Genomic DNA, 25,720 nt, shown 5'->3' with positions numbered 1-25,720 from the left:
TTAAAGAACCTAACGTATATTTTTTTCACAGAAATCAGGCTTATGCTCAGTGCTTCATAATAAAACACATTAATACTTTTGTAATTTTTTATTTTAAATTATACAGCGGGCAATATGTTCAAACAAACAATTAATTTATATTCTGATCACAAAAGCGTATCTTAAATTCAACGATGCCTTACTGAAAACAGAAACACAAAATAAAACAACCAAACTACCAAAAAAGACGCTTTTATTTTGATAGGCTGTAAAGACCCTAACCCGGAACACTTCACTGCTGGATCATCTGATTGCTAACCTGTTAGCATGGCTACTGTCTAATCACAAAACACACTGCAGTGCAGCAGCAGCGTAGACCACAGGGACGAATCGAGTCCACCTTTCTTTCACATTCCTTCATTCTTTGTGCTTTTATTTTAGCCAAAATGGGGACGAGAGACGACGAATATGATTACTTGTTTAAGGGTAAGTTTAATTTTGTTGTCTGGAGTGAATAAGAAAAAGCGGTTATCATTTTGTGGTTATTGTGTCGGGAACCGTTAGAGCGGTTGTATTTTAATACTCGAGCTCTAGAGGCCAGCTAACCGGCTGCTAGCTCGCTTATAACGACACAAACAAAGCCCTGATTATCGACTGGAATTGAATTATTTGCAAAGTTTGGGCATTTATCTGCATTTTTCACTTGTACCCAAACCACCACGTATGTTCGGCGTCAATACAATTGTTGATCGACACAATAAAACACCGTTTACCGCAGATAAGACCACACCTTGAAGTGGCTAGCTGAAGTTAGCCGTTACAGTCGCTGAAATAGTGGACCAGGCGGAAATGGTCCCTGTATCCAAATGAAAGTCTCGATAAAGGGTCTTTATTCTGTCTTCGAAGTTTAATAGTTAGTTTGTCATGTAGTTGGTGCCAGTACTCATGTCAACATTCACATGTCAATATTATGAGGAACAAAGCAATGTCAGTTATATGACAATCTGGATAAATATACTGTTACGTTATATACGTCATTAAATTAAAATGGTATATATTAGTATTTGCTTACTGTTACGATCGTATACTATCACCCATAAATACATTTTACGCCGTATCAGATGTGATTTTTTTTCTTTTGGGGCAGAGGCAGGCCTGTGTTTTTCTTTCCTGAAGTGTTTAATTTCGGACCTTTTGGGATTGACTGAAAGATGTTTCATCTGCGTACTCATTAGTCATCATTAATGCCATACACTGTTCTCATAGCTAACCTGTGTAGTGCACTCACGTGAGATCTGTTACGTCATCTGTTGAATAATCGCCTGAACTACCTTTCTCAACTTGTCAGGATGTCTTGAAATAAGACAGGGCTCCAGACTGCCACCAAAATTTGAGAGCGTGTCACTGAATTTTACATCCAGTTGCACATGTGCGACCAGTAAATTTGACTTTTTTTGTGATGTGACACTGAATTTGAAACAGCACATTGTACTTTCTGCATCTATCATCCAAGTATTTATTAGTAATACAGTGGAAATTAGTAGAAATGTGGATATTTGGTTAGCATGTTGATTTTCGGTGTGTGCCCTTAAATTTTCTGTTTGCGCCCCTAAAATTTTCAGTTGGGGGCCACTCGTGTGCTCCTAGTGAAAAAGTTAGTCTGGAGCCTTGTAAGATCTTAATTTAACCAATAGGCGGTGTTTCAAAGCACTATACACAGATCAGATTAACCTAGAAAGATCAGACTAGTTTAAATGTCACACTGAATCTTTTCCCACACTTTTCAATCTGTTTACATACACTTCAGAGTCGGAACAAGCTGTGACATAAGCACACAACAGTTTCAGTATTTACAAGAATTCATTATTTTATTCCGGACACACTATTTAGTGTACCCGTACTTGAATAAATAACAATTTGTTGTGTGATATAAAACCATGAAATGTTTCATTTTCAAGTGGTCCTCATTGGGGACTCTGGTGTGGGGAAGAGTAACCTGCTATCCCGTTTCACCCGCAATGAATTCAATCTCGAAAGCAAAAGCACCATTGGAGTGGAGTTTGCTACACGAAGCATCCAGGTAGATGGGAAGACGGTGAAGGCTCAGATCTGGGACACAGCCGGACAGGAGCGTTATCGAGCTATCACTTCTGCGTAAGTACTAACATGAATGATCATTAAATAGTTTCTCATATTCAATACCTGCAACCCTTATGTATTAAACATATATTTTTGGTTTTGTGTTAAATACATTGAAAAGTTTGTTTTTATTTGGAGACTTTTTTTTATTAAAATCATGCACCGACAACTGTTTTTATATAAATTTCTGCATTCAAATTTAACGTTGAATGAGTCATTGATCATTTGTATAATTTGTCTATGGTTTTATTGTAAAGGTATTACCGAGGCGCTGTGGGAGCTCTCCTAGTCTATGACATTGCCAAGCACCTGACCTATGAAAATGTGGAACGCTGGCTTAAGGAGTTGAGAGACCACGCTGACAGCAACATTGTCATCATGCTCGTAGGCAATAAAAGTGACTTGCGTCACCTCAGGGCCGTGCCCACCGACGAAGCACGTGCATTTGCAGGTTAGAAGCACATTAACACAGCAGTGGACCTTTAACTCTTTATTCATTGAACTCATGTTGCCAGTGTTTTACAAGGACATTTGCTTTTTGTATTGATTAACACGGTTGATACCTATAAACCAAATTAATAACCTTTCCCAATGTTTGCAGAAAAAAATGGGTTGTCTTTTCTGGAGACTTCAGCTCTGGATTCCACCAACGTAGAGACCGCTTTTCAGACCATCCTGACTGGTAAGTGTGTTTTGCATAGAAGCCAGTAACGTTCTTATCAGCCGTGCAAGGTTATAGATGATAAACAGTTATTTTCTAATAGTGTATGAATATATTCATACTAAAAATAGGTTTGGAAACAGGCCTGCCTGAAGGGTAAAAGAAAAATTGTAAATGATTGGCCAGCGGTTGAAGGTTGATCCTTATGAATGACTCATCAAAAGGCCTGTCTTGGTTGGGTAGGTTTCTTTAGCCCGACGTGACCACAATAAAGAGCTTTGGTCTTCTTTTGACCCTCTGTTTGGATCCTGGCATCTGCAGAGCTGGCTGGAACAAATAAACATTTAAGGGCATCACACATTCCCTGTAATGACTTTTGCTGTAATATGACTGCGCCTCTGTGGTTGTAGGCGACACAAAGTTCGTTATAGTTACCAGTTTGTAAATGGTTCTTACAGCCAATAAACACGTACGAGTTAGTCCTAGAATTTACGCCTTACAATCCCTCTCTATCCTGCAGAAATCTACCGGATCGTGTCCCAAAAGCAGATGTCCGACCGTCGGGATAACGACATGTCACCTAGCAACAATGTGGTGTCCATCCAGGTGCAGCCTACTGAGAACAAACCAAAGATGCAGTGCTGCCAGAACATCTAGCAGCACCCGTACCCTAATCCCCCCCTCCCCGAGCACCCACCTGCAACACCCTCTCCCCTCCTCTTCAAGACTGCGCTGGGTCTGAGATGCAGCTGCACAACTAGGCTTGAGCACAGAGGCTGGTTCCAAAGCTGGAATCTCAAGGGGTCACCACCTGCAGTCTGGACTATGCTTGTTTTTCCCTTCTTCCTGCCATGTAGGCTTTTATATTGCAGAATTTTAATAATCGTCGTGCCGATCTTCACTGAAATGTCTTAATATATAATTTCATTCGCGAACGTTTGCTCATATATGTATACGTCTTTAGTAGCAGCCCCATTTCTGCCGTCGTGTCTGGGGTGGAGGGGAGAAACGTGCAGTATTTGGAGGTATTGCTGTATTTAATATTGTGATGTGTAGAGATGATGTCTCTGTTGATAGATGTTTAGACAGTGATTAGGGCCCAAAAACCACAGACTTCACCTTATATATATATAAACATATATATATCCAAGTATGGGTTACATTGCATGTTGTAAAGCTAAGTTGCGGCCTCCTCCATGCGTTACAAATCGGCATCCTTGCATTGCATTATTTTACCATCACGGCCCATCGAAGAGGATTTAAACTTTGAACACGGTGCCTCAGACCTATCCATAGCTACCGCTGCTGTGCTATTTTCTCCCTGCCATCATGTGCATCATTTGCATTCGAGGTAGAATAGTGGTTTTAGTGCCTTTCTTGATGGAACGTACCCACGACGCCTCCGGTTTCATGCATGTTGCTTAAAACACAGCACCTCTTCGATTCTCCATGTCAGTGCAGCGAGGCCTTCATCACGTGATGCTCTGCAGTGCTATCATTATGCTGTAATATAGTGTAATACTGACCATTTTCCGGTGATTTAATCTCAGTTATTGTCTTGGATGTCGTAGACATTTTACAGCAAAGTTCAGTTTGTAATAAACCGTAATTGATGTCATAATGCGGAAAAAGCATCTCTCTGCGGCTTTAAGCGCAGTAGAGGGGAAATTACTTGCGCTTCAGTGCCCAAACAAGGCACAAGTTCTTCTCAAACACAATTGAAAATAAATAACACTACCGCAGCCCATTCAGTACGAAGGGAATAGATACTTGCGTTTTACCTTGTCACTTCTCCTAAATTATGTACACGTTTTATTATTTTACCACCACCTCCACAACAACGTAGTACTTTTGCAGCTAAGAGCAGGAAAAACAAACGGCAGTTAATACCTAAAAGCGAACGACCACATCACACGAAAGCACTCTAGGGAACAGACTGGATACTTTCTCTTTTTGCACTGAATGTAAAATATCTCCCCGTTAGACTTGGCGCACTACAGTTTATAATCTCCAGACATGTAACTTGTATTTATTCTGTGGTAGCCTTTAATTGTTGTGGCGAGGCGATGGGACTCTTAGACGTTAAGACACAAGTGTGATAATTTATGAATGTATTATGTATTTTAGCCTACAAGTCTTGTCCTTATTCCAGCAGACGGGCAGACTACCACAAGCTGTGATGCTCATTTTTGCTTAATGGCTGTCTAATACAATTTATTCAGTGTGATATAAAATATCAGTAAAGACTGAATTAATAATGCATGTTATATAGCGGTCACCACGGATGACCTCAAGAGTGGAAAAATACCGTAGACCTCAGCATCTTAGTCTGCAACCCGAAAGTCAATTACTTTTCGACAATTTCACTTTGGTTATCGATCTCTTTGACTTTAATTACCCCAGCCCCAGGTAAAACATTTCTCACCAAGATAATTCTCGACAGCATCGCATTCCAGGTGAAATCGACGGCCCTTCCAAGACCGCAGTGGCTTGTTTTCAAACTCGAGTAATGTAATTGTAAAAATGAAAGACTGAAGGGAATGGGCCAACGTTAGCGCACAGGTGCATGCGAGTCATTTTCAGTCTCCTGTATCTTGTATAGCAGCACGTTGAGGTAATGCAGTACTTTTGACGTGAAAAGGAAAAGGCCAGGGTGTGTTTCTGTAGTTTACCGCGCTTAGTTAGGACCCTGATTGTATGACTGTTCTTTAGTGGCAGGGGTCTCTGGTGCTATCAGGGGCCAGTGCCAATGATGTGAGGGTACAGATGGCACAATATTGACCTGCCCATGCACTGCACATAGCTGGTGTGTTCTAGTTAGATTACCTGGATATTACTTTTCTGACTGTCGGATCTTTCACGTATTGCCTCAAGAACCATTATTACTTTTTTGTTTCTTTTGTCTGCACTGTACTGTGATTTATTTTGTATTGTTATAATTATACTATTACTCTGTCCACTGTAATTCCAGTTTAAATGAGCAAATAAAATATGTAGTTAATTCAAAATTGTGCTTGCTGCTTTTTTTGTTACACACCTTATACATTTCGAGTTGAGAATTGTCACGTGTTTTATTACTCTTTGGGTACAAAGGTGTACTCTATGAAAGGGAACCACCCCGGTGACAGATTTGTACATTTTTTCTTAAAGTGTAGGGTGTTCTGTTTACTTTTTGTGCTTTTCAGAAGGAAATTTTAGATTTTTAAGTTAAAGTGGTTTATTCAAAATTATACCATGGACCTGTTCAATGCTTTATACTGATTGGTTGAGAAATGTTTCATGGGTGTTGATTAGTTTTCTGTAAAACGCACACATAACCTGTCAAATGTCTTAAAATAACCACCAGAGCAATGTTTGTGGTAAATCTTGCCACATTATCACCTTGGGTGTGCATTATTTTTAAATAATAAATTAATGTCCTATCGAAAATTATTCTTTACGAAATGCCCTAATGTGCTTTTGTCATTTACTGTTTTTTGCATAAAATCATCCTACATAATGTAAAGAACATTCTGTTATATCTTTAATATTGACTGAGTAAGGTCATGTAGATTGACATAAAAATCAATGTGTGAAATCAAAATTTAAAAGAAAACACCACCATTTTTCAATAGTTTACTATGTTCTTACCTCAACTTAGACACATTATTACATACCCATCTTTTTTCAATGCCTGCACTAAATCTTTGTACAGCGCGTTGTGAATGTGTTAGCATTTAGCCTAGCCCCATTCATTCCTTAGGATCCAAACAGGGATGAATTTAGAAGCCACCAAACACTTCCATGTATTTACTATTTAAAGACTGTTACATGAGTAGTTACACGAGTAAATATTAAAACTTCCCCTTGGTTTTAAGTGCCCTCAACCGTAAAATCCCCTCAATGAGGAAAGTGGGGTTTCAAATCTTTCCCTATGAAATGGGACACCACTATAAGAAAAGTAGCGTAGCGAATGTGCTCATCTACGTCATGTGCAGCGTGATTAGTATTAATATGATTGAACTCTCAATAAGCCCGGGTTATACATGTTCATGTGAACGCCGGAACACACATCCTGAATATTGACAAAACTTCCCAGATCAGATGTATGATGGACAGACTCTCTCGAAGCAGTCCGGAGACATCGTCTGATAGCTTTGTGAAATATTTTCTAACATTAGTGTTCAAAACTTCACAAAACGCGTGTTCAAACTAACATATTCCATCAATTTCCAGAACTTTAACATGCTTATTTGCGAAAATATAGTTGTTCTTTCCAGCGGTGTCCACCATCTTGGTTGAAAAGTTTTAACAACTCGCTGGGCTTGCAAGGTGTCCTGGGTAATTTCATCTCCCACTTCGTTTTAAGCCTGCATCGGTCCTGACTACATTTTGAGGGTTGATTCTAAGGGGAAAATAGCACTCCGTCTTGCTCACTAAAGTAATGGGACGGCCTACACGTGCACGCGCAAAAGCAAGTTATAGGGCAAAAATGTAGGGGAAGGGGAGGTATTGGGATGGGCCCATGGTGGCACAAAACAAAATGTAGCGATTTTTTAAGCAGATAAAATTGAGAACTATATTGTATGGCTTAAGAGCACTTAGTTTGCAGCACTTTGACCTCGGGCACAGTAACATCATCACTCCTGACTACTCCCCCTCTCTCTCAAACATATGTCAATATTACTGCGCCCGAGGTTGAAGTGCTGCAAACGAAGCGCTCCTCCACCATACAATACAGCTCTCATCTTTAAAATTGCCACGTTTTATTCTGTGCCACCATACTTACTTGTGTAACTCCTCATGTAACAGTCTTTAAAGGTGACATAGAATGATTGAACGGAGTATTTATCCTTGTTCTGTGATGTGACATGTAGACAAACATTTTTTTGTTTGGGTTTGTAATGCCTTAGAAGCTTCCTAAAAACCTCTCTCAGATAGCTTTATTAGGGTGGGGGATTTTAAACAACTGGTTTTGCACCTATTTGGCCCCCCCTACTGGCTTTACTTGCAATCTCATTACTGATTGGCTGACTTTGCTGCCACTCAAAAAAATGTAGCCAATTATTTTAAAGTGGAGGGGCAGTTAGATGCCTGTGATGTCATAAGCATCAGTTTTTCAGACTGGGCTGTTTTCTGGCTGACATTTCTAAAAGAGGAATTTCTATGAGACTGAGATGTTTAGCATGTTTAGCACTTTTTGTATGTTTGTGAATGTGGGTAGACTACCATTATTCAACAAAGCCCAAAGGTAAAATGGTTTTTCATTCTCTGTCCCCTTTAAATAGGAAAAACATGGTTTGTGGCTTCTAAATTCATCCCTGTTTGGATCCTAAGGAATAATTGGGGTGCTAAGCTAAATGCTAACAGATTAAGTGCACACATTAAAACAAGATAAGTATGTTTTAATTCGTCTAAGTTGAGGTAAGAACATAGTAAAATATTGAAAAACAGTGGTGTTTTCCTTTAATGCTCCATATCTCATAAATAGATTGAGACTTTAGCCAGGATTTGACAGACAGGGTACTTCATAACGTACAATTAATAAATGAAGAGAGCACTGCAATTGGGACTTCTAAGTTTATTTTGTATTTTATAAGAAAACATCAAGCAGCAGTAAAATGGGAAGAACATTAAATGCATCAAATTTGAAACCAATCATAAAAGCAAATGGGGAGTCATTGAGCTGTAAAGCTGGTTGCGTTGATGAAATGCATTGTTTTATTTATGAATGATTGTCACTATGTTATTGCTATCGTGAGGGAATGAAGCCACTTCAAAACAAAGCTGAAATCAACGACTCGCAAAACAATCTGCCAATACACAAGGAATGAAGCACATCTCCAAATCTATTTATACCGTGATTTTTTTTAAGGACATGTATGAGGTCTGATCCTGGAGTCTATTTTGACATGAACGCTAACATATAATGTTAAGTTATACACTGATACTGTGCACAAATAGCACAAGCACATGAAAATAATTGGTATCCTTATTTGTTCATGCTTATTCTTTTCCATTTTAAATATGTTTCACTTACACAAAGAAAAAACATCATTTGAACAAAGTATAAATAAACATCCTAAATACAGAATCACAAAATTAAAACCCTCCAAGGCCCACTAACTCATGTTTAAAAAATGTAAACATACTGAGAACAACTAAACCAGTTGAAAGCATTACTTAAAATACACAACTTAATCCCACGTTTATAAGACGCACAACCAAATAACTCATCGCAACAGTCATAAACGTCTATGTACAGTAGAAAGCACCAGGTTGTTACACAAATGAGCATTACAGCATTATTAAGCTCATGTTGATCCCAGGCTCTCTTCATAAACTTTTATAAATATCTCTCTTTAAGATTTATAATGTGTTATAAAGTTATGATCGATATTCCCTCAACCAAAGTAATCTGTAGGTGTATGTTTGGTAACTGACTGTCATTGCACAATAAGGATATTTCTTTTAAACCATGTCACCAAAGCCTTGGAGTCACTTCTGAATGCTCAATTGCTCAGGGGGAATACAGACGTGCCCCTTCATGGTCACCACTGACTCCCAGTGCCAAATCGATGCCAACTCCAGATTAGAAAAGTTCTGGATCATTGAGTTGCATTGATTATGTGTTCCAGTCTGTGGAGCTCATGTCATGAAGAATAAACATGTCCAAAATTCTTCTTCACAGTCATTGAGAGGCCGTTAAACAAAGGATGCTTTTTACACCTGTATTTCCTGATGTGTTACGCACAGCTTGTTACAAAAGTCATTGATAGATGAGAAGGATAATGAATAGTCGCTGGTGTCCAAATCTGTTCAGCAGTAGCGCTCTTGTTGTTGGTCTTGTGTACAGTTCCTGCAATCCTCCTCTATTTAACAGAAAGAGGAATAGAGTCCGTGTGTCATGTCCAACATAATTTACTCATGCATTTGAAATCGAATGTGTGTTTGAAAGAAAGAGGAATATAAAGAGAGGCAGATATTTGATAAAAGAGACCAGTCTTCAGTCTGATGGAGGAGTGGGCTCTACAGCAGGGAGCTCGGTGGGCTTTCTGGAGGAGGAGGCGTGTGTGTGGGGCTGTGGCGCATGGGTAGGATGTCATAGTGGCTTGGAATGTGGCTGTTTCTCGGGAGGTCGTAGGGACTTTGGGAGAAACCCGTCGCCAGTCCGTTGGGTCCCTGAAGAACGCTCACTGTCGGTTCTGAGAAAGAAGGGTGATGACGGGGTCAGCTGAATTTACTCGCCTTTAGTTTGATCAGAAATCAAGCATATCCCTTATCCCAGTGCTAGTTCTTATTGAATTATTTTAAATTTTATCAAATAAAAGTATTAAAAAAGTCATTTTAACAGTAATAAAATAACTAGGCAATATTGTGACTGCACCATGATGGAAAGTGGCCAAAATATTCCAATATTCTTAATGAGTAAATTCTCATTTATCCTTCAACATTATATTATATTATGACAACGTAACTCATCTTTACCCTAGTGGTTTGTATTTCTTCTGAATTCCGGTATTTAACACTTTGAGTCTCATTTCTGGTTTGTTTTGGATGAACTACAGTGATGGACACTGAAATTTTGACAATGGGTCGTGTCTTGACTTTTTGACTCGTTTAGAAGCGTCTCTTGACTGCTTCAGAATGGAGGTCAAGGGCCATGCACAAACATGTCATTAAAACAACACTTACCGTACATTTTCAAAACTGTGCTACTCACCGAGTGGTTTGTGGTGTTCGTTGATGATTAAAAACAAGTAGTGTAGCGAAATACAGGTTCTGACGTGTTTTATTTGGTATTTTGTAAAATTCCATTGACTTCTCTTGGAAGACTCATTGCTCGCTGATATATCACTCGGCTGCCGGAAACGAAAAAAGGGGTCTGTTTACATGTGGTTGTAGTTTTTTTGCTCGGTTTCTCTCAGAAGAAATTTTTCCCATATTTGATGGCTTAGTGACCAGATTGTGACTGTCTATACGCTAGACACAGAGTTCCGTTCAGCGTTCTTGTACGGCAAAGTGGTTGTCGCCATCAAGTGTGCTAACGCTTCAGACTCAAATATAGAGCGGAAGTATATACGCGGTTGTGAGGTATCTGAAAAAATAGTTCAACTATAGCAAATAACACGGAATGAAATCATACATTGTGGCGATATATTTGTTTTTAATCATCAACGAACACCACGAACCACTCGGTGAGTAGTACAGTTTTGAAAATGAACGTTAAGTGTTGTTTTAATGACATGTTTGTGCATGGCCCTTGACCTCCATTCTGAAGCAGTCAAGAGACGCTTCTAAACAAGTCAAAAAGTCAAGACACAACCAATTGTCGAAATTTCAGTGTCCATCACTGTAGTTCATCCAAAACAAACAAGAAATGAGACTCAAAGTGTTAAATACCGGAATTATCCTTTAACTGTTATTTATGCATTTAAGGGACATTCCACTTTTTTTGAAAATATGCTCATTTTCCAGCTCCCCTAGGGTTAAAAATTTGATTCTTACCGTTTTGGAATCCATTTAGCTGATCTCCGTGTCTGGGGCTAGCACTTTTAGCATAGCTTAGCGCAATCCATTGAATCTGATTAGACTATTAGCATTGCGCAAAAAAATAACCAAAGAGTTTCAATATTTTTCCTATTTAAAACTCAACTCTTCTGTAGTTACATCATGTACTTAGACCAACGGAAAATTAAAATTTGCGTTTTTCTATGCAGATATGGACTATACTCTCAAACTGGCGTAATAATCAAGGACTTTGCTGATGTAACATGGCTGCAGCAGGCATAGTGATATTACGCACTGCCCGAAAATAGTCCCCTTGGTTACTTTCAATAACAAAGCGTGATACTAATGGTCTAATCAGATTCAATGGATTATGCTAAGCTATGCTAAAAGTGCTAGCGCCAGACCCAGAGATCAGCTAAATGGATTCCAAAACCGTAAGAATCAAATGATTAACTCTAGAGGAGCTGGAAAATGAGCATATTTAAAAAAAAAGTGGAGGGTCCCTTTAAAACATTTATATTATTATTAACACTTCTAAATTGATCCTTTTTGCTTATAAACCGCATATTATTGTTTTTCCGACACGGTCCTTTTAAGAATTTGCCTTCATTTTCTTAATGTTCAGCCGAAAACTAGATGTCCTTATTGGTATAAAGTAATAAATAAACATGACCTTGTGTAAGAACAGGCTGTACAGACTTACCCACGTCATAAACGTTCCTGCTGGCAGTGGTCAGGGTCGAGGTGGCGCTGGAGCAGAAGGTCAGGTCTCTGTGAGTTGGGGACTTCATCTCCACGTAGCTGCTTTCAGTGTGCTTACAGGCCAGACTGGGCGGATCGTGGATAGTGGCGTATGGGTTCTCGCTGTTTAGTGAACATGAGCTGGAGCTGCACATGGAGGCCTTTATGTAATCTACACACATAAAAAAAAACTGATATTAGATTCAGATTTTCATTATTTCCGCGGTGTGTAATCATCACATCACCCTGTGGGAGAGACTGGAGAGACAAAAATGTAATTTGTAATAAAAATGATTAAATATTACAGAAATCTAGAAAGTCAGATTTATCTTTATTTAATCAGTAAAAGATGCAAAACACACACTTCTCAATGTTGTAGAAACAGCATCTCAGAGTCCTTAAGATATTTTTGGATGATGTACATGAGTAATGTAGCCAGGATCAATCTTTATAGATCTTACATTGAGAGTTATTTATACCAAATGATGATACTGCAGGCTTTTTATAAGTTAGTTTCACAAATGTGACCTTGGACCACATAACCAGTCATAAGGGGACATTTTTCTGAAATTGATAAATAATTGATTTATAAGCTTTCCATTGATGTATGGTTTGTTATAATATGTGGCCGAGATACAACTATTTGAAAATCTGGAATCTAAGGGCGCAAAAATCAAAATAATGAGAAAATTGCTTTTAAAGTTGCGCAAATGAAGTCCTTAGCAGCATATATTACTGATGATAAATACATTTTTGATATATTTTACAGTAGGAAATTTACAAAATATCTTCATGGAACATGATCTTAAAGCTGGGAAAGGCTAAAACCTTCTAAAACTGGACAGAAAACACTTAAGGATTGTTTCTTGTGACTGTAAACAAAGACTGAGCACAACTGGAAAAGACTGGGCATGATCCGTTAAAGAGACCACATTACATTCATAATCGGTGGGAAATCCTTATGTGTGTCCCCTGCTTTACTTATAATACCCAAATGATTTTTTGGAATAAAAGAAAAAGCGTTCATTTTGACCCATACAATAGAAACACATTAACCGTAAAATTGCAAAGTAAAATAGAAATTACTGTATTTTAAAAATAAAGGAAAATGCAAAATGAGCCTCAATGGATATTATACAAGAAACCCATTTGAAAGGTTTTTGAAATGAAGGAAAACTCTTTTTTTTGCAAAATAAATAAATGTTTTTTGAAAAAGCTTAACAACTAATCTGAAGAATCAAAGTATAACAAATTACTTTGTTGACAGTGTTCAAAGAAAATGCAAAGTTTTGATAAGGTTTACTATTAAAAAAGTGATATTCAAAAAATACATTTTACAAATATTTACAAATATTACTTGCTTACTAAATAAAATGCATTAAACTCACCAAATTAGCCTACGGATTATTTGTACACAAAATCCATCCTCTTTTCTTTCCTCAAGAAGAGTTTGCTCACTCTGTTGTACAACAAAAAGTCCTTTTCTATCGCCATGAAGTTGAGACTGTCTATTAGTATTTCTGACATAAGTTTTAATTTGTTGTAGGGCTGAGAATGTCCGTTCGACTGAAGCGGTGGACACAGGAATAGTCACCGCAAAATGTCAATGTCAATGCATGCAGCTGAATCATGCTCTCACCCAAATTTTTATTCTGAAGGAAATCAAGTCATGGCATCCATTACAGTCAGTTCTGTTTTTTAGCCGGGACAGATTGAATAGTGTTCCGTGACTCTGGGTTAAGCTGCGCTGTATGTGGGAATTTTTTCCCGGTATGTTTGAAACTGCTGGGGGTTAATCCATTCAAATGATGCGAAGATGCTGACGTAATTGTAAGCCAGCTAGATGGCCTCGGTGACACCAACTTGAAATCAGATTGGTTCATGCAAGGCGCCTGCACTGTTCGTTCTGAAGGCCTAGGGAGATTTCTTTGACCCTGGCAACACATGATGTCAGCCGCTGGCTGAAATATGATTGGATAAATGCTCTATCATAAATATACACTACTGGAAGCAGCACAACCAAAAGAAAAGCTATGAAATAAAGATAGTAGGTTATTATGGGCAGTGTTGTGCCTGAACAAGTTCATTGAACGAAAGTTCATGAACTCGTTCATATTTTGGGTGAACGTGAACTGAACGTACTGTACCCTATTACTGCCTGATGAATGTACTGTGAACTCGTTCATTCTGGTGTTTGTTAACGGCATGCTCTCTCAGTTTAACGTTGTTCAATAGGGTGCAAGATAGAGTCTTCCAGTTGAAAACCTGGCTAAACACACTGTAAACAGGCCGTAATGTGTAGCAGAAAAAACACCCAATCTGGCAACACCAGCCAGTGTTTCACGGCCCCATGCGTCATCAAAACAAAGAGCAGCATGGAGGTGACACACTGGACGCTGCAGAAATCCCTGCCACGCCATTTACATAGTTTAACATTAAATAACATCATATTTATTCCAAATCTTTAACGATTAACATAGGCTGCTGCACATATTCTGGATCTTGAATTAGACTCTTACTAAGCTTACGATATTTAACCTGCCGGTGGGGTGTGCGATCCGTGCGTGTTGTCTTACATGCGACGGCGAGAAGCGCTTCTCGCCCGGTGTGCGACCCCCTTGAAGTACCCGGCTAGCCTTTCAAGGTATGTGCAAGCAAATACAAAAATTAAAAGACAATGCTAATGTAAACCCTGGTTGGATAAGGATTTAAAGTTGGATATGAAGATGAAATCTGATGCATTTAGCTTCAGTGTTAAAAGTGATAAAATAATTGCTGTCTGTGGTTCTATATGGGCTATAGCTTATGGTAATACTTAAAAAAAAATATGGAAAAAAAAAACTATAAATTAGTTCATTTTTGGAACTGTGAACTAATTCAAAATTTTGAACTATGAACTGAACTTGTTCATTTTTAAATTTGTGAACTGAACTTTGAACTAGTTCATGTAGAAAGTGAACTTTACCAACACTGATTATGGGATTCATTTAATACACATTCATGGAAAAATATATTAAAATGTAAATCAGTGATTCATATAGTTTCATAGATTCATATGGCCCACCACTGCTGTATGAATGTGTGATCATCTGTGTGTTATTTAAATGTTGTTTAAATCTCTCACAAAGTTAAGAGTCAAAAATCGGTCTGAGTAATGAGATCACAAAAATTTAAAAGGGACATGTCTCATGTCGTACTAGTTCAAAACATAATGTATAATGAATGAATGCACGCACGCATACACGCATGCGCACGCACACGCACTGTGATTACCTTTGGCCATCCTGGTGGTTTTGTTGTCTCTCAGTGTAAGTGTGTCTCCTCTTGCTACTCCTAATAGAACACATGAATAAAGACATTCTGGTTCATTATTCTCCCAAAAACAATATAAATTCATTAACAAAAATTTGTGAATCTGGCAGAAGCTTTTATCTAAAGTGACTAACAATACATTTAAGCTAAATATGCCTCTCTAACGCTATGAAAAACAAATACAATACTAAACACTTATAAAGAAAGATGTGACAGAATGATAAGAACACTATGCTATACCATGGTGTCAAGTAAAAGGGTAATTCTCAGAAAAGGGTGTTTTTTTTCACCACATGACTGACTGATTTTGAGCCTGAGGTGGGAAAATATGATTTCTTTTAAAATCACCAGTAACCTTTTCAAATGAAATGACAAAAATACATTTTCTCCTGAAATTCTTTAGCACAGGTACTGTTTTTCAGAAATGATTGACTGGATGCTGCCACAAAATAACATTCAAACATGTCAAAAATAGGCACAGGCGAAGACTTAAAATTCACACTTGACTTATATTGTGTCATTTGAGTCATTCTTAAGTCGTTCTCACTGCAGGTTTGTTTTCGCTAGGGTGCTTGGATTTAATGGCTGTAAGATAAAACTAAAACGGATTATTATAACAATAATGCTACAAAACATATTACTAGCAAACAGAATTGTAGACAGGTACCATTAAGATAATAGTGCTACAAAAGGTTTTTCATAGAGTGATGCTACAAAATAACCTTTTTTGCTGATAAAACACAGGATGTAGTACAGTCCGACTGTTTTATAACATTAAACCACACTTCAATTCTTCAAATATAGAATAGAGTAAAACTTCCTATAAAAACTTGGTGTAGTCATAGCCAGTTTGGTCATTGTGGTCACTGGTCTTATTCTACTTCCCCTCCCAGCTTACAACACCCGATCTCCAACCCATGTGTCAGAGACATTGTATGTTATCCCGAGCCCTCATCAGCAGACCAGCAGGTAGATATAATGCGGTGAGGTGGTTTGGGATTGAAAGTCAGAACGGTAATGAACTCTTTTCTCCCCTAGCCCGAGTGACCTTGAATAATGTAGGCTAAGCCCGACCTTTCTCTGCGTGCGTGTGCCACCTAATGTAAGAATTTAATAAAACCACAGTAGGGGAAGTTCTTGCACCAAGTGCCAGCAGGTGTTCATGGCTTAAAACTCAGAATAGAAAGTGAGTAGTTCAATTCACTGTGGCTTCAACGAAACGCAAACATTATATTTGTGTAGTGCAATAGGTCGAGCAGAGGAAAAGATTGATTTGCATTTTTCAGGCACTGTCTGGTGGGAACAGATAGAAGTTTGATAGAAAATTTGAGGACACTGACCCAGGTCGTTGATATTGCAGTACGCTCTCCATTCTGAACTGCTCTTGTCTCCTTTCTAAAGAGAAAAAGAAATCGGAAAACATTTACATGAATAAACATTTTACTAAGCATGCACGATGCAAAATTTCTATGTCGATTACTTAGAATGACATCGATAGATAGCGATAGTTTTGCTTCAAACTTCAAATTATTACACTGTGAAATCCTTAAAGGCACACTCCACTTTTTTTTCAAATCTGCTCATCTCACAGCTCTCCCAAAGTTAAACACCTGATTTTTAACATTTTGGAATCCATTCAGCTGATCTCTGGGTCTGGCGCTAGCACTTTTAGCATAGCTTAGCACAATCCATAGAATCTGATTAGACCATTAGCATCGCGCTAAAAATAACCAAAGTGTTTCGATATTTTCCTATTTAAAACTTGACTCTTCTGTAGTTACATCGTGTATTAAGACTGCCGGAAAAGTTGTGATTTTCTAGAATAATATGGCTAGGAACTATACTCTCATTCTGGCGTAGTAATCAAGGACTTTGCTGCTGTAACATGGCTGCGGGAGACATAGTGATGTTGCGCACTGCCCGAAAATAGCCCCGCCTGGTTACTTTTAATAGCAGGGGACTATTTTCAGGCACTGTGTAATATCATAATTATTACGCCAGAATGAGAGTATAGTCTAAGCCATATCTGCCTAGAAAATCGCAACTTTTAATTTAATTTTCAATACACGATGTAACTACAGAAGAGTCAAGTTTTAAATAGAAAAAATATCAAAACTCTTTGCTTATTTTTTAGCGCGATGCTGGTGGTCTGATCAGGTTCAATGGATTATGCTAAGCTATGCTAAAAGTGGTACCGCCCAGGCTCGGACGGATAATCTGTACAACCGGGCAAATGCCCGGTGGGCCGGTCGACATGTGGGCCGGTGGCCCCCGAGATTAATTTTTTTTAATGCCAAAATGTTAAAGTTATTTATTTTCGGCACGTCATGTATAAATGCAGTTGCATTTAGCTTGGGGGGCGGGTGACAGGTAAATATTTTCGGCCTCTTCATGACAGGTTCAGTGTGTGTTACGATCGCGCCCCCCTGCTCCACCCCCTAAGTGGATTTGTCCAAGCAGCCGCGAGGTTCATGGGGAAATATACAGTGATGATAGCGCATCATTTAGCCTTGCACTTAAGAATAATCATTATGGACAACAGAGGCTCCAAAAAGAAGAAAGGGGGAGCGGAGAAGATCCGCGAGAAAAAGTCGGCCAGGTATATTAACAACCACCCAAGTATATCTAGCATAACTTTTTTTTGTTTTTCCGTGACAATGACATTTGCGTGCGAGCACGTGTCTCTTCCAACGAGTTCGGTATTTGTTTGCATGCTCTCTGTTTCTCGATGAAGTGCGAGCCGAGGCAAGCTCAGTGTCACATTGTGTCCATGTTTCTGAACTTGAGCAGAGTTGTATGCAATGTTCCCTCTAAAAGCTGCGCGCGCGCGCGGACACGCAGGCCAGTCAAAGTGGCCGCGCAATAGATTTGTCAGACCGCGCACATTTTTTTAGACCGCACATAAACATTGATTCATTTGCTGTTGTAAAAGAATTAAGAGAGAGAGAAAGCGAGTGTTATAGAAGGAAAAGAAACTTTCAACCAATCGCTTATCTTGCTACGGTGACAGACACTTTTATGAGCCAATGGTAGCAGCGCATTCAGTTCACACAGGTGCCAGCACGAGCACAGAGTGAGAGCGAGTCAAATGAGCAGCTGCACGGGGCGATCTCAAGAAACTAAAATGTTTATTAAGAGGAAAAAGTGATTCAAAACAGTGATTTAAAACAAACTATTGGATTCCTGAAGTGATGCGATATGCGGGTCTGGTTTGGGGTCGCTTGGGCTTTGGGGGGTTACTGTTGTGCGGTTAACCGCATAACCGCGTGATTTTTTGATGCTTCACCGCGGTGAGAAAAAAATCCTAACCGTCACAGCCCTAGTGTTAATTACATGTATTGGGATTTATACACAGGCCCACATTGAACATTATACGTGTGTATACAGTAAACCCCGTTACACGCTACACTGTCATCTCTTTGAATCTCCTATGGTTAACGCAGGCTCGTGGTCATTTTCGGCAGGTCGTGTGGTTGCGAATTGCTCACAGGACTGAAATGTGCGCTCAGAAAAAAAAGAATTTGCTCAGTGCTGAAAAAAATTAGAGGGAACATTGGTTGTATGCATTAGAGGTCTTCACAGAGGACCCGTACACTTCCGGGTCTATATTTTAAAGGGGCAGTTGGGTCTGGGTCTGTTCCAGTTTAATTACTTCGGTCCGTGATCAGAGTCAGTCGGCGCTAATGCGTTAAAGCGTATGTGCAGTCTCAAGCGTGCCTCTGGTTTCTATGGCTATAACAACTTGTTTTGAAAGTCACAATGCACTTTCTTTTTCGTATTTTTATAAATATTATTAATGAACCATCTTTGCTTTCTGAACAAACATTTTAGATATAAGAGATGGAGATGGTAGCAAATAAGCAAAGTTAATATCAAGCCCATTGCACTAAACGAGCAGTTATAGCTCAGATGGGCAAACAGTCATTATAAGCTGACTCAAGATATAAAAACGCAAAGCTGTAAAGTCAAGTCACCCGTCACAGTGACAGCAAGTAACATTTTGAATCTGACATAATGAGTGGATTAAGCTCTTTTAATCTGCAAGGGAGGAATAGAAAGAGAGACACTTTTACTGCTTCTGCTCTATCTAATAGAAAGTGAAGAAAGCTACATAAACTTTATAACACCGGTCACTTTTATAATCTGTAGACCTGCACTTTCTATCATTAATATACTTTACATATTATTGTATTCAATATAAAAGGGGTTATCTACACAAGTATTGTTTTATATATCAGTGCAAAAATTGTAAAGTGTTTTTGTGGTGCTTTGACAAAACATTGTCAGATTTGTTCATGGCAAAGAGAGTTTGCGGTGGTTGAATTTTAACTATAGCCTACTGTGAAATTAATATTAATGTTCAATAAATCAAAACATTGGGTTAGTGGGGCGATTTTAGTGGGGGGGAGGGGGGTGTCGTCGGTCCAGTTGTGGGCCGTTCCACAAGAAAATTGCCAGGGCCGAATTTTGTTCCCAGTCCGACCCTGGTACACTGAAAAAAATGAATCATTGAATTTAATCAATTTTTTTAAGGTAAGTGGTTGCAATCAATTTATTTAAGCTACATTTAAACAAAAAAGATTAGTAACGTAAAATAAAATATAAAATTAATTATTAAATTCAATGAATCATTTTTTTCAGTGTACCGCCAGACCCGGAGATCAGCTGAATGGATTCCAAAACGGTAAAAATCATATGTTTAACTCTGGGAGCTGCAAAAAAAGCACATTATAAGTGGAGTGTCCCTTTAAACTGCAATTCTGTCATTGTCACCCAATTCAAAATAATCACCAGCAGTTCTGATGCATTCTGCCCCTTTTCATCACCTGGATATCATCTGCCCTGATCATCAATATTTTTAAACAAGCATACAATGTCAGATAGTGGGGAAAATTTGCTTTTATCTGCCGAAACCGATTACACTCTAAAAATGTGGAGTAATTTAACCCATGCTGGGTTGTTATAACCCAAAATGCTGAGTTGTTTTAACCCATTGTTGGGTCCTATATAAACATTTTCTGGGGTAATTTTAATCCAGCTGCTGGGCTCCTTTTGACCCAACATTGGGTTGAAAATAACCCAGAATTTATATTGTTCTGATGAGAGAGAGAGAATTGCCCAAAGTGTGTGTGCTCACCTTCAGCGTGAGAGTGCCATCCAGGTTGTTTGTGACGGAGGAAGAGATGTTGCACTGTGCTACAGTGTGATAGCTTGGATTGGAGAAGCACTGGCCAGCGCTGCTGCTTTGAGACGTCTCTACAGAAATAAAGCAAGCCAACAGTGTTTAAAACTCCCACATAGCATTATGTATATGCTTTATAATGCAGGGCATTTGGTTTAATTAAAGCTTTAAGACTTGATCAAGCCACTTACAGTCACATCACCCAAAACTGCATCTAAACACCTATATAGTCTGTAACAAGGAATGTCTGTTGTGTTTTTGATACTTGTAATTCTACCAAGCTTCTTAACTAGCATAACCAGTTACCCTCCCTTGGTCAAACACCATCAAACTCTAGAACTCAAGCTGGTCTATTCTGCAGGGTATGCGGTTTTTTCCACATCATTAAAACATTAATTTGATATTTCAAAGAAGTTTATCAGCATATGGACAGTCTGCTACTGTTAAGTACTTCGGAGACCTTAATGAACAGCTGTTTTCTCTGCAGATTACTAAATAGAAATGCACACAGCTCTAATCCAAGCTAAACTATATGTGAATGAATCAAAATTCATTATAATTTATAGTCCCATTGGAGGTTCTCACCGGAGAGGGAGTAATCGGTGTTTGTGACGCGTAGAGCAGGAGTGTATGAGACACTGGGCATGTCCTGGCCTTTGTCTCTCTGTCTCTGTCTGAACCAAACAAACAGACTGAGCATGGCCATGATGATGAGGAGCAGGAAGATGATGCCCATGACAGCACCGGCAGACTGGCGCTCTGAACCCAGAGCAGGACTGATCTTAGTGTAGGGGTTCAGTTCCTCCATCACCAAAGCAGCTGTTACACATAATATAATTGTGTTAAATTATTAGTAGATTTACTAATACATTTACTAAAGTTAATAATAAATCAGAGTTCCTCGGTATGACGGATAAAGCTTTTACTTTATCAAATGAAAAGAGACTGTACAATCTTCTCACATTTGCAGCCAGGAAAAACATGTTATTGAGATGGATAAGTGATACGACTCCGACTATATCTGGATGGCACAAGATTTTAATGGAACTAATCTCATTGGAATATTTAACATGTTTTGTTAAAGGCGGAGTCCATGATGTTTGAAAGCCAATGTTGATATTTGAAATCACCTAAACAAACACGCCCCTACCCCAATAGAATCTGGACCTTCTGTTGATAGACCCGCCCCACACATACGCAAACCGGCATTTGATTTGATTGGCTATAAGTGTGTTTTGGTAGTCGGCCCGTCTCCTTTTCCAACGCGTTTTTCAAACATCGTGGACTCCGCCTTTAATGATCAACCAGATCAGTTTTATAATATCTGGAAGCCTTATATCACTAAGCTAGGGATTGATGTGTCACCTATCTTGATGAAGAGTTTTCCTGTTCATGTACCCCAAGTGAGTGCATGAATTTTCAAACTTTGCTTTGTACTACCATTGTGTATTTAGTGTGGTTATCCACAGTGTTGGGGGTAACGCATTACAAGTAACGTGCATTACGTAATAATTAGGGCTGTCAAAAGATTAATCGCGATTAATCGCATCCAACATAAAAGTTTGTGTTTACATAGCATGTGTGTGTGTGTACTGTGTATAAATATTATGTATATATAAATACACACACATTCATGTATATATTTAAGAAATATTTGCATTTAAATACTGTATATACATTTCTATAATTTATAATTTTATATTATATATAAATATAAATATTTTATATATAAATATAACATTTTTTTCTTAAATATATACATGATTGGGTGTGTTTTTATATATAAATAATAATTATACACAGTACACACACATATGTTATGTAAACACAAACTTTTATTTTGGATGCGATTAATCGCGATTAATCTTTTGACAGCCCTAGTAATAATATTACTTTTTTGAAGCAACGAGTAAAGTAACGCATTACTTTATAAATGTACACATTAATATTTGCGTTACCTTTTTTAAAAAGTAATGTGAGTTACTTTTCAGTTTAATTAATTAGATGTAAAAAAAACAATGTACTGCATTAAACTGAACATATTAACTTAGAATTACACACTCTATGCGTGAACAGTTTCAGTCAGAAATGGAGAAGCCAGACCAGAGCTTGACATTTTTGCGATGAAAAAATATCCAATTTATGAATGCAGAACTTCTCAGTCATAAAAAACCAACTGCAAAGTAAGAAAAAGTAACGCAAAAGTAATTTAAAAGTACTGTAAGCATTCCTTTCAATGAAATGTAATTAGCTACCTTTTTTGGGGAGTAACTTAATATTGTAATGCATTACTTTTAAAAGTAACTTTCCCCAACACTGGTTATCCACTTAATTTTCAAATATCTAATTTTTCTTTTCCTTTTTAGTGACCTAGAACAGTGGTTCTCAAACTTTTTCAGCATGCGGCCCCCCTTGTGTACTGTGCATTCCTTCGCGGCCCCCCAAAAGAAAATTTATGACAAAAAACAGTTATAAAACTTAACATTTTAATTTAACAAAACATTAAATTATACAAAGTAGTGCTGTTGGTTAGTAGCCTTATTTTTATGGTTTAATTACACAGAATTCATGATAAATGTATGCATTTCATAAAATGTCATAAAACTGGGGCCCCCCTGGTACCATCTTGAGGCCCCCCTGGGGGCCCCAGACCCCAGTTTGAGAACCACTGACCTAGAATACATCTGATTATTGTTACTTTGCCGTTACCCCTTTTTATTTTATTTTATTTTTTCTCTCCATCTTCGTCTTCAATGATTATGGTTTATATTAATAAATTATATTATATTATGGTTTGTTTAAGTTGAAAAATGTTCAATAAATATACAAAAAAATATAATAATAAATCAGAGTAGTCTCAGAGTAGTCTCATGAGAATTCTACAGGCATGCTAATTTCTTATTGTTTAAAATTCTCAACTGACTGAAGATGTATTCAAGTTAAAGGCAGGGTGCATGATCTCTGAAAGCCAATGTTGATATTTGAAATCACCTAAACAAATACGCCCCTACCCCAATAGAATCTGGACCTTTTGTTGATAGACCCGCCCCACACATACGCAACCCAGGCAACAATGTTGGTTAGTAGACACGCCTTTTATTGCTGATTGGCTACAAGTATGTTTTGGTAGTCGGCAGTTTTTCAGATATCGTGCACTCCACCGTTAAAGGTGCAGTATGTAAATTTTAGCAGCATCTAGTGGTGAGGTTGCGTATTGCAACCAATGGCCCACTGCCCAACCCTCGCATTTGAAATGCATAAAGAAGCTATGATAGGCACCACCAGACAAACATTTCATCGTTGGAGACAACTTAGTAAAAAGGTTTGTCCGTTAAGGGTTTCTGTAGATAATGTAGATAAAAACGTCTCATTCTAAGGTTATAAAAACATAACGCTTCATTTTAAAAGGTCTCTTGATAATATAGTTTTGTATATTATTTTGCATTTCTTTCAAGAGATCCTTTTAAAAATTACACACTGCACCTTTAAAGGAATAGTTTACCCAAAAATGAAAATCAGCCCATATTTTACTTACCATCAGTCCATCTTAGATGTATATGACTTTTTTCTTTCAGTCAAACACAGTTGGAGTTATATTAAATAATATCCTGCCTCTTTTCAGTTTTATAAGAGCATTGGATAGTGCCCCATTTTTATAGCTCCAGAAAGCTCACCCATTACTTAAAAAGTAATCTATACAGTTCTTAAATGTCTTCTAAGATGAAGTGATGGGTTTTTGCAGGGAAACATTTATTTTTCAAACTTTACAACCTACGGCTGTATACGTGTTCACAGATGAGGTTAGACTGGAGGCGACCTCTGACCCAAGGTTACAAAAACCCATTGCTTCACCTCAGGAGACATTTAATAACGATTTGGATTAGTTTTTGATGGATGAGCTTTTTTGGAGTTTTAAAAATAGGGCACTATCCAATACCCATTGTTTGGCTGAATGAAGAAAGTCAGAGTGAGTAAAATAGGGGCTAATATTTTATTTTGAGGTGAACTATTCATTTAATACTACAGCAGTGTGGGTTACGTGTTACTATTTTATACTTTAAAAAATCACAGAATGGACAATAGTAGTGCACTATAGTGCAAAATAGTGATGCCTGCATTAGCAAGTAAGACTAAAAATAAATAATGGGTAGCTATGTTTGACTCTGCAGAAAAGTATTGAATATGCTGTGAGAACAGAGAAAATCTTTGCGAGCGTGTGCAATTGATTTATGAGTTTGCTCTGAAAACTTACAATGAATGTAGAGGAAGAAAAGAGGTAGAGATTGTTACCCTGGTCACAGCGGATTCCTTTGTATCCGGGGCTGCAGTAACACGTTCCCGTCACATAGTCACAGGTGGCGTTGTTCATGCACTCACACAGCTGTTGGCATCCATAGCCAAAAGTCCCAGGAGGACACTCTGTAAAAAAGACACAGGTACAAATACAATTAACTGAAGCCTCAGGCCAACATTTTGTAATATAAAACACAATGACTGTAAATGTCTGTCTGTGATGGTGGATTGACACACACGGATCAACATCCTCATCATCATCATCACTATTGTGTCAGCAGATATACTCTTGTGAGGGCAAGGTCGATTTCAAGTTGAATTTCTCACCCCCCCAACACAAACACAGACACCCACATACTATAAAAGACTCTGACACTCACTCTGTTCACAGTTGATCCCAATAAAACCAGTCCGACAGGCACACTGGCCAGTGATGTGATCACAGTCAGCTCCATTTTGACAGCGGCACACCTCTGCACAGTCTCGCCCATAAAACCCTGAGGGACAGCCTGAAGGAAAGAGATATCCTGCTACATCACATTAACCTACAACACAGTGATGGCACCATCAACAGGAAACCACGAGCAGCCAGTGCTGCAACATTCGTAATGGCCTGAAATTATCCGAACACGTTCCTTAATTAAGCCGCATTAGCACGGCAGTGTTTCCCCTTTCGCTATGGCACTATTAGTGAATCATAAACACACACTTACAGTACGTAAACACACAACACAGTCTGGCTGCTTAAGATAACAAGCCCACTGGAGCAAACGTTGCAGCAAAATACAAACTGATTTCATCACTTCTCAAAAAAATGAGTTTATATTACTGCAGTCAGGGAAAGAAAAAAGTTTCAAAGTGGCAACGGAGAGGAGGGATCAAAATCTTTGAAATGATTGACGTAATGAATGAAAAATTGTTTT

The 25,720-nt window shown here is 38.3% G+C and overlaps 2 protein-coding genes across 3 annotated transcripts in view; one reads left to right on the top strand and one right to left on the bottom strand.

Annotated features, from left to right (window-relative positions):
- The first annotated feature begins 285 nt into the window (after positions 1-285).
- Positions 286-5,787, top strand: rab11a (RAB11a, member RAS oncogene family). The gene is made up of 5 exons (XM_055174195.2): positions 286-465; positions 1,938-2,133; positions 2,376-2,569; positions 2,720-2,800; positions 3,300-5,787. Exons 1-5 carry the CDS (start codon positions 426-428, stop codon positions 3,434-3,436), a joined length of 648 nt encoding a protein of 215 aa, XP_055030170.1. The 5' UTR covers positions 286-425; the 3' UTR covers positions 3,437-5,787.
- Positions 5,788-8,324: 2,537 nt separating this feature from the next.
- megf11 (multiple EGF-like-domains 11) overlaps positions 8,325-25,720 on the bottom strand; it is a 155,222-nt gene continuing 137,826 nt past the window's right edge. For both annotated transcript variants that reach the window (XM_055174098.2, XM_055174099.2), the window contains 8 exons: positions 25,178-25,306; positions 24,795-24,923; positions 21,090-21,323; positions 20,460-20,578; positions 16,663-16,717; positions 15,284-15,343; positions 11,973-12,182; positions 8,325-9,963 (listed from right to left, as the gene is read on the bottom strand). In XM_055174098.2, the coding sequence (XP_055030073.2) occupies positions 9,788-9,963; positions 11,973-12,182; positions 15,284-15,343; positions 16,663-16,717; positions 20,460-20,578; positions 21,090-21,323; positions 24,795-24,923; positions 25,178-25,306 (1,112 nt within the window). In that variant the 3' untranslated portion in view covers positions 8,325-9,787. The remainder of the gene's footprint in view (positions 9,964-11,972; positions 12,183-15,283; positions 15,344-16,662; positions 16,718-20,459; positions 20,579-21,089; positions 21,324-24,794; positions 24,924-25,177; positions 25,307-25,720) is intronic.

Source organism: Misgurnus anguillicaudatus, chromosome 15 (assembly GCF_027580225.2).
Source record: "Misgurnus anguillicaudatus chromosome 15, ASM2758022v2, whole genome shotgun sequence".
Lineage (NCBI taxonomy): Eukaryota > Metazoa > Chordata > Actinopteri > Cypriniformes > Cobitidae > Misgurnus > Misgurnus anguillicaudatus.
Note: the sequence above shows the minus strand (reverse complement) of the source record. Positions and strands in the feature narration are given on the sequence as shown.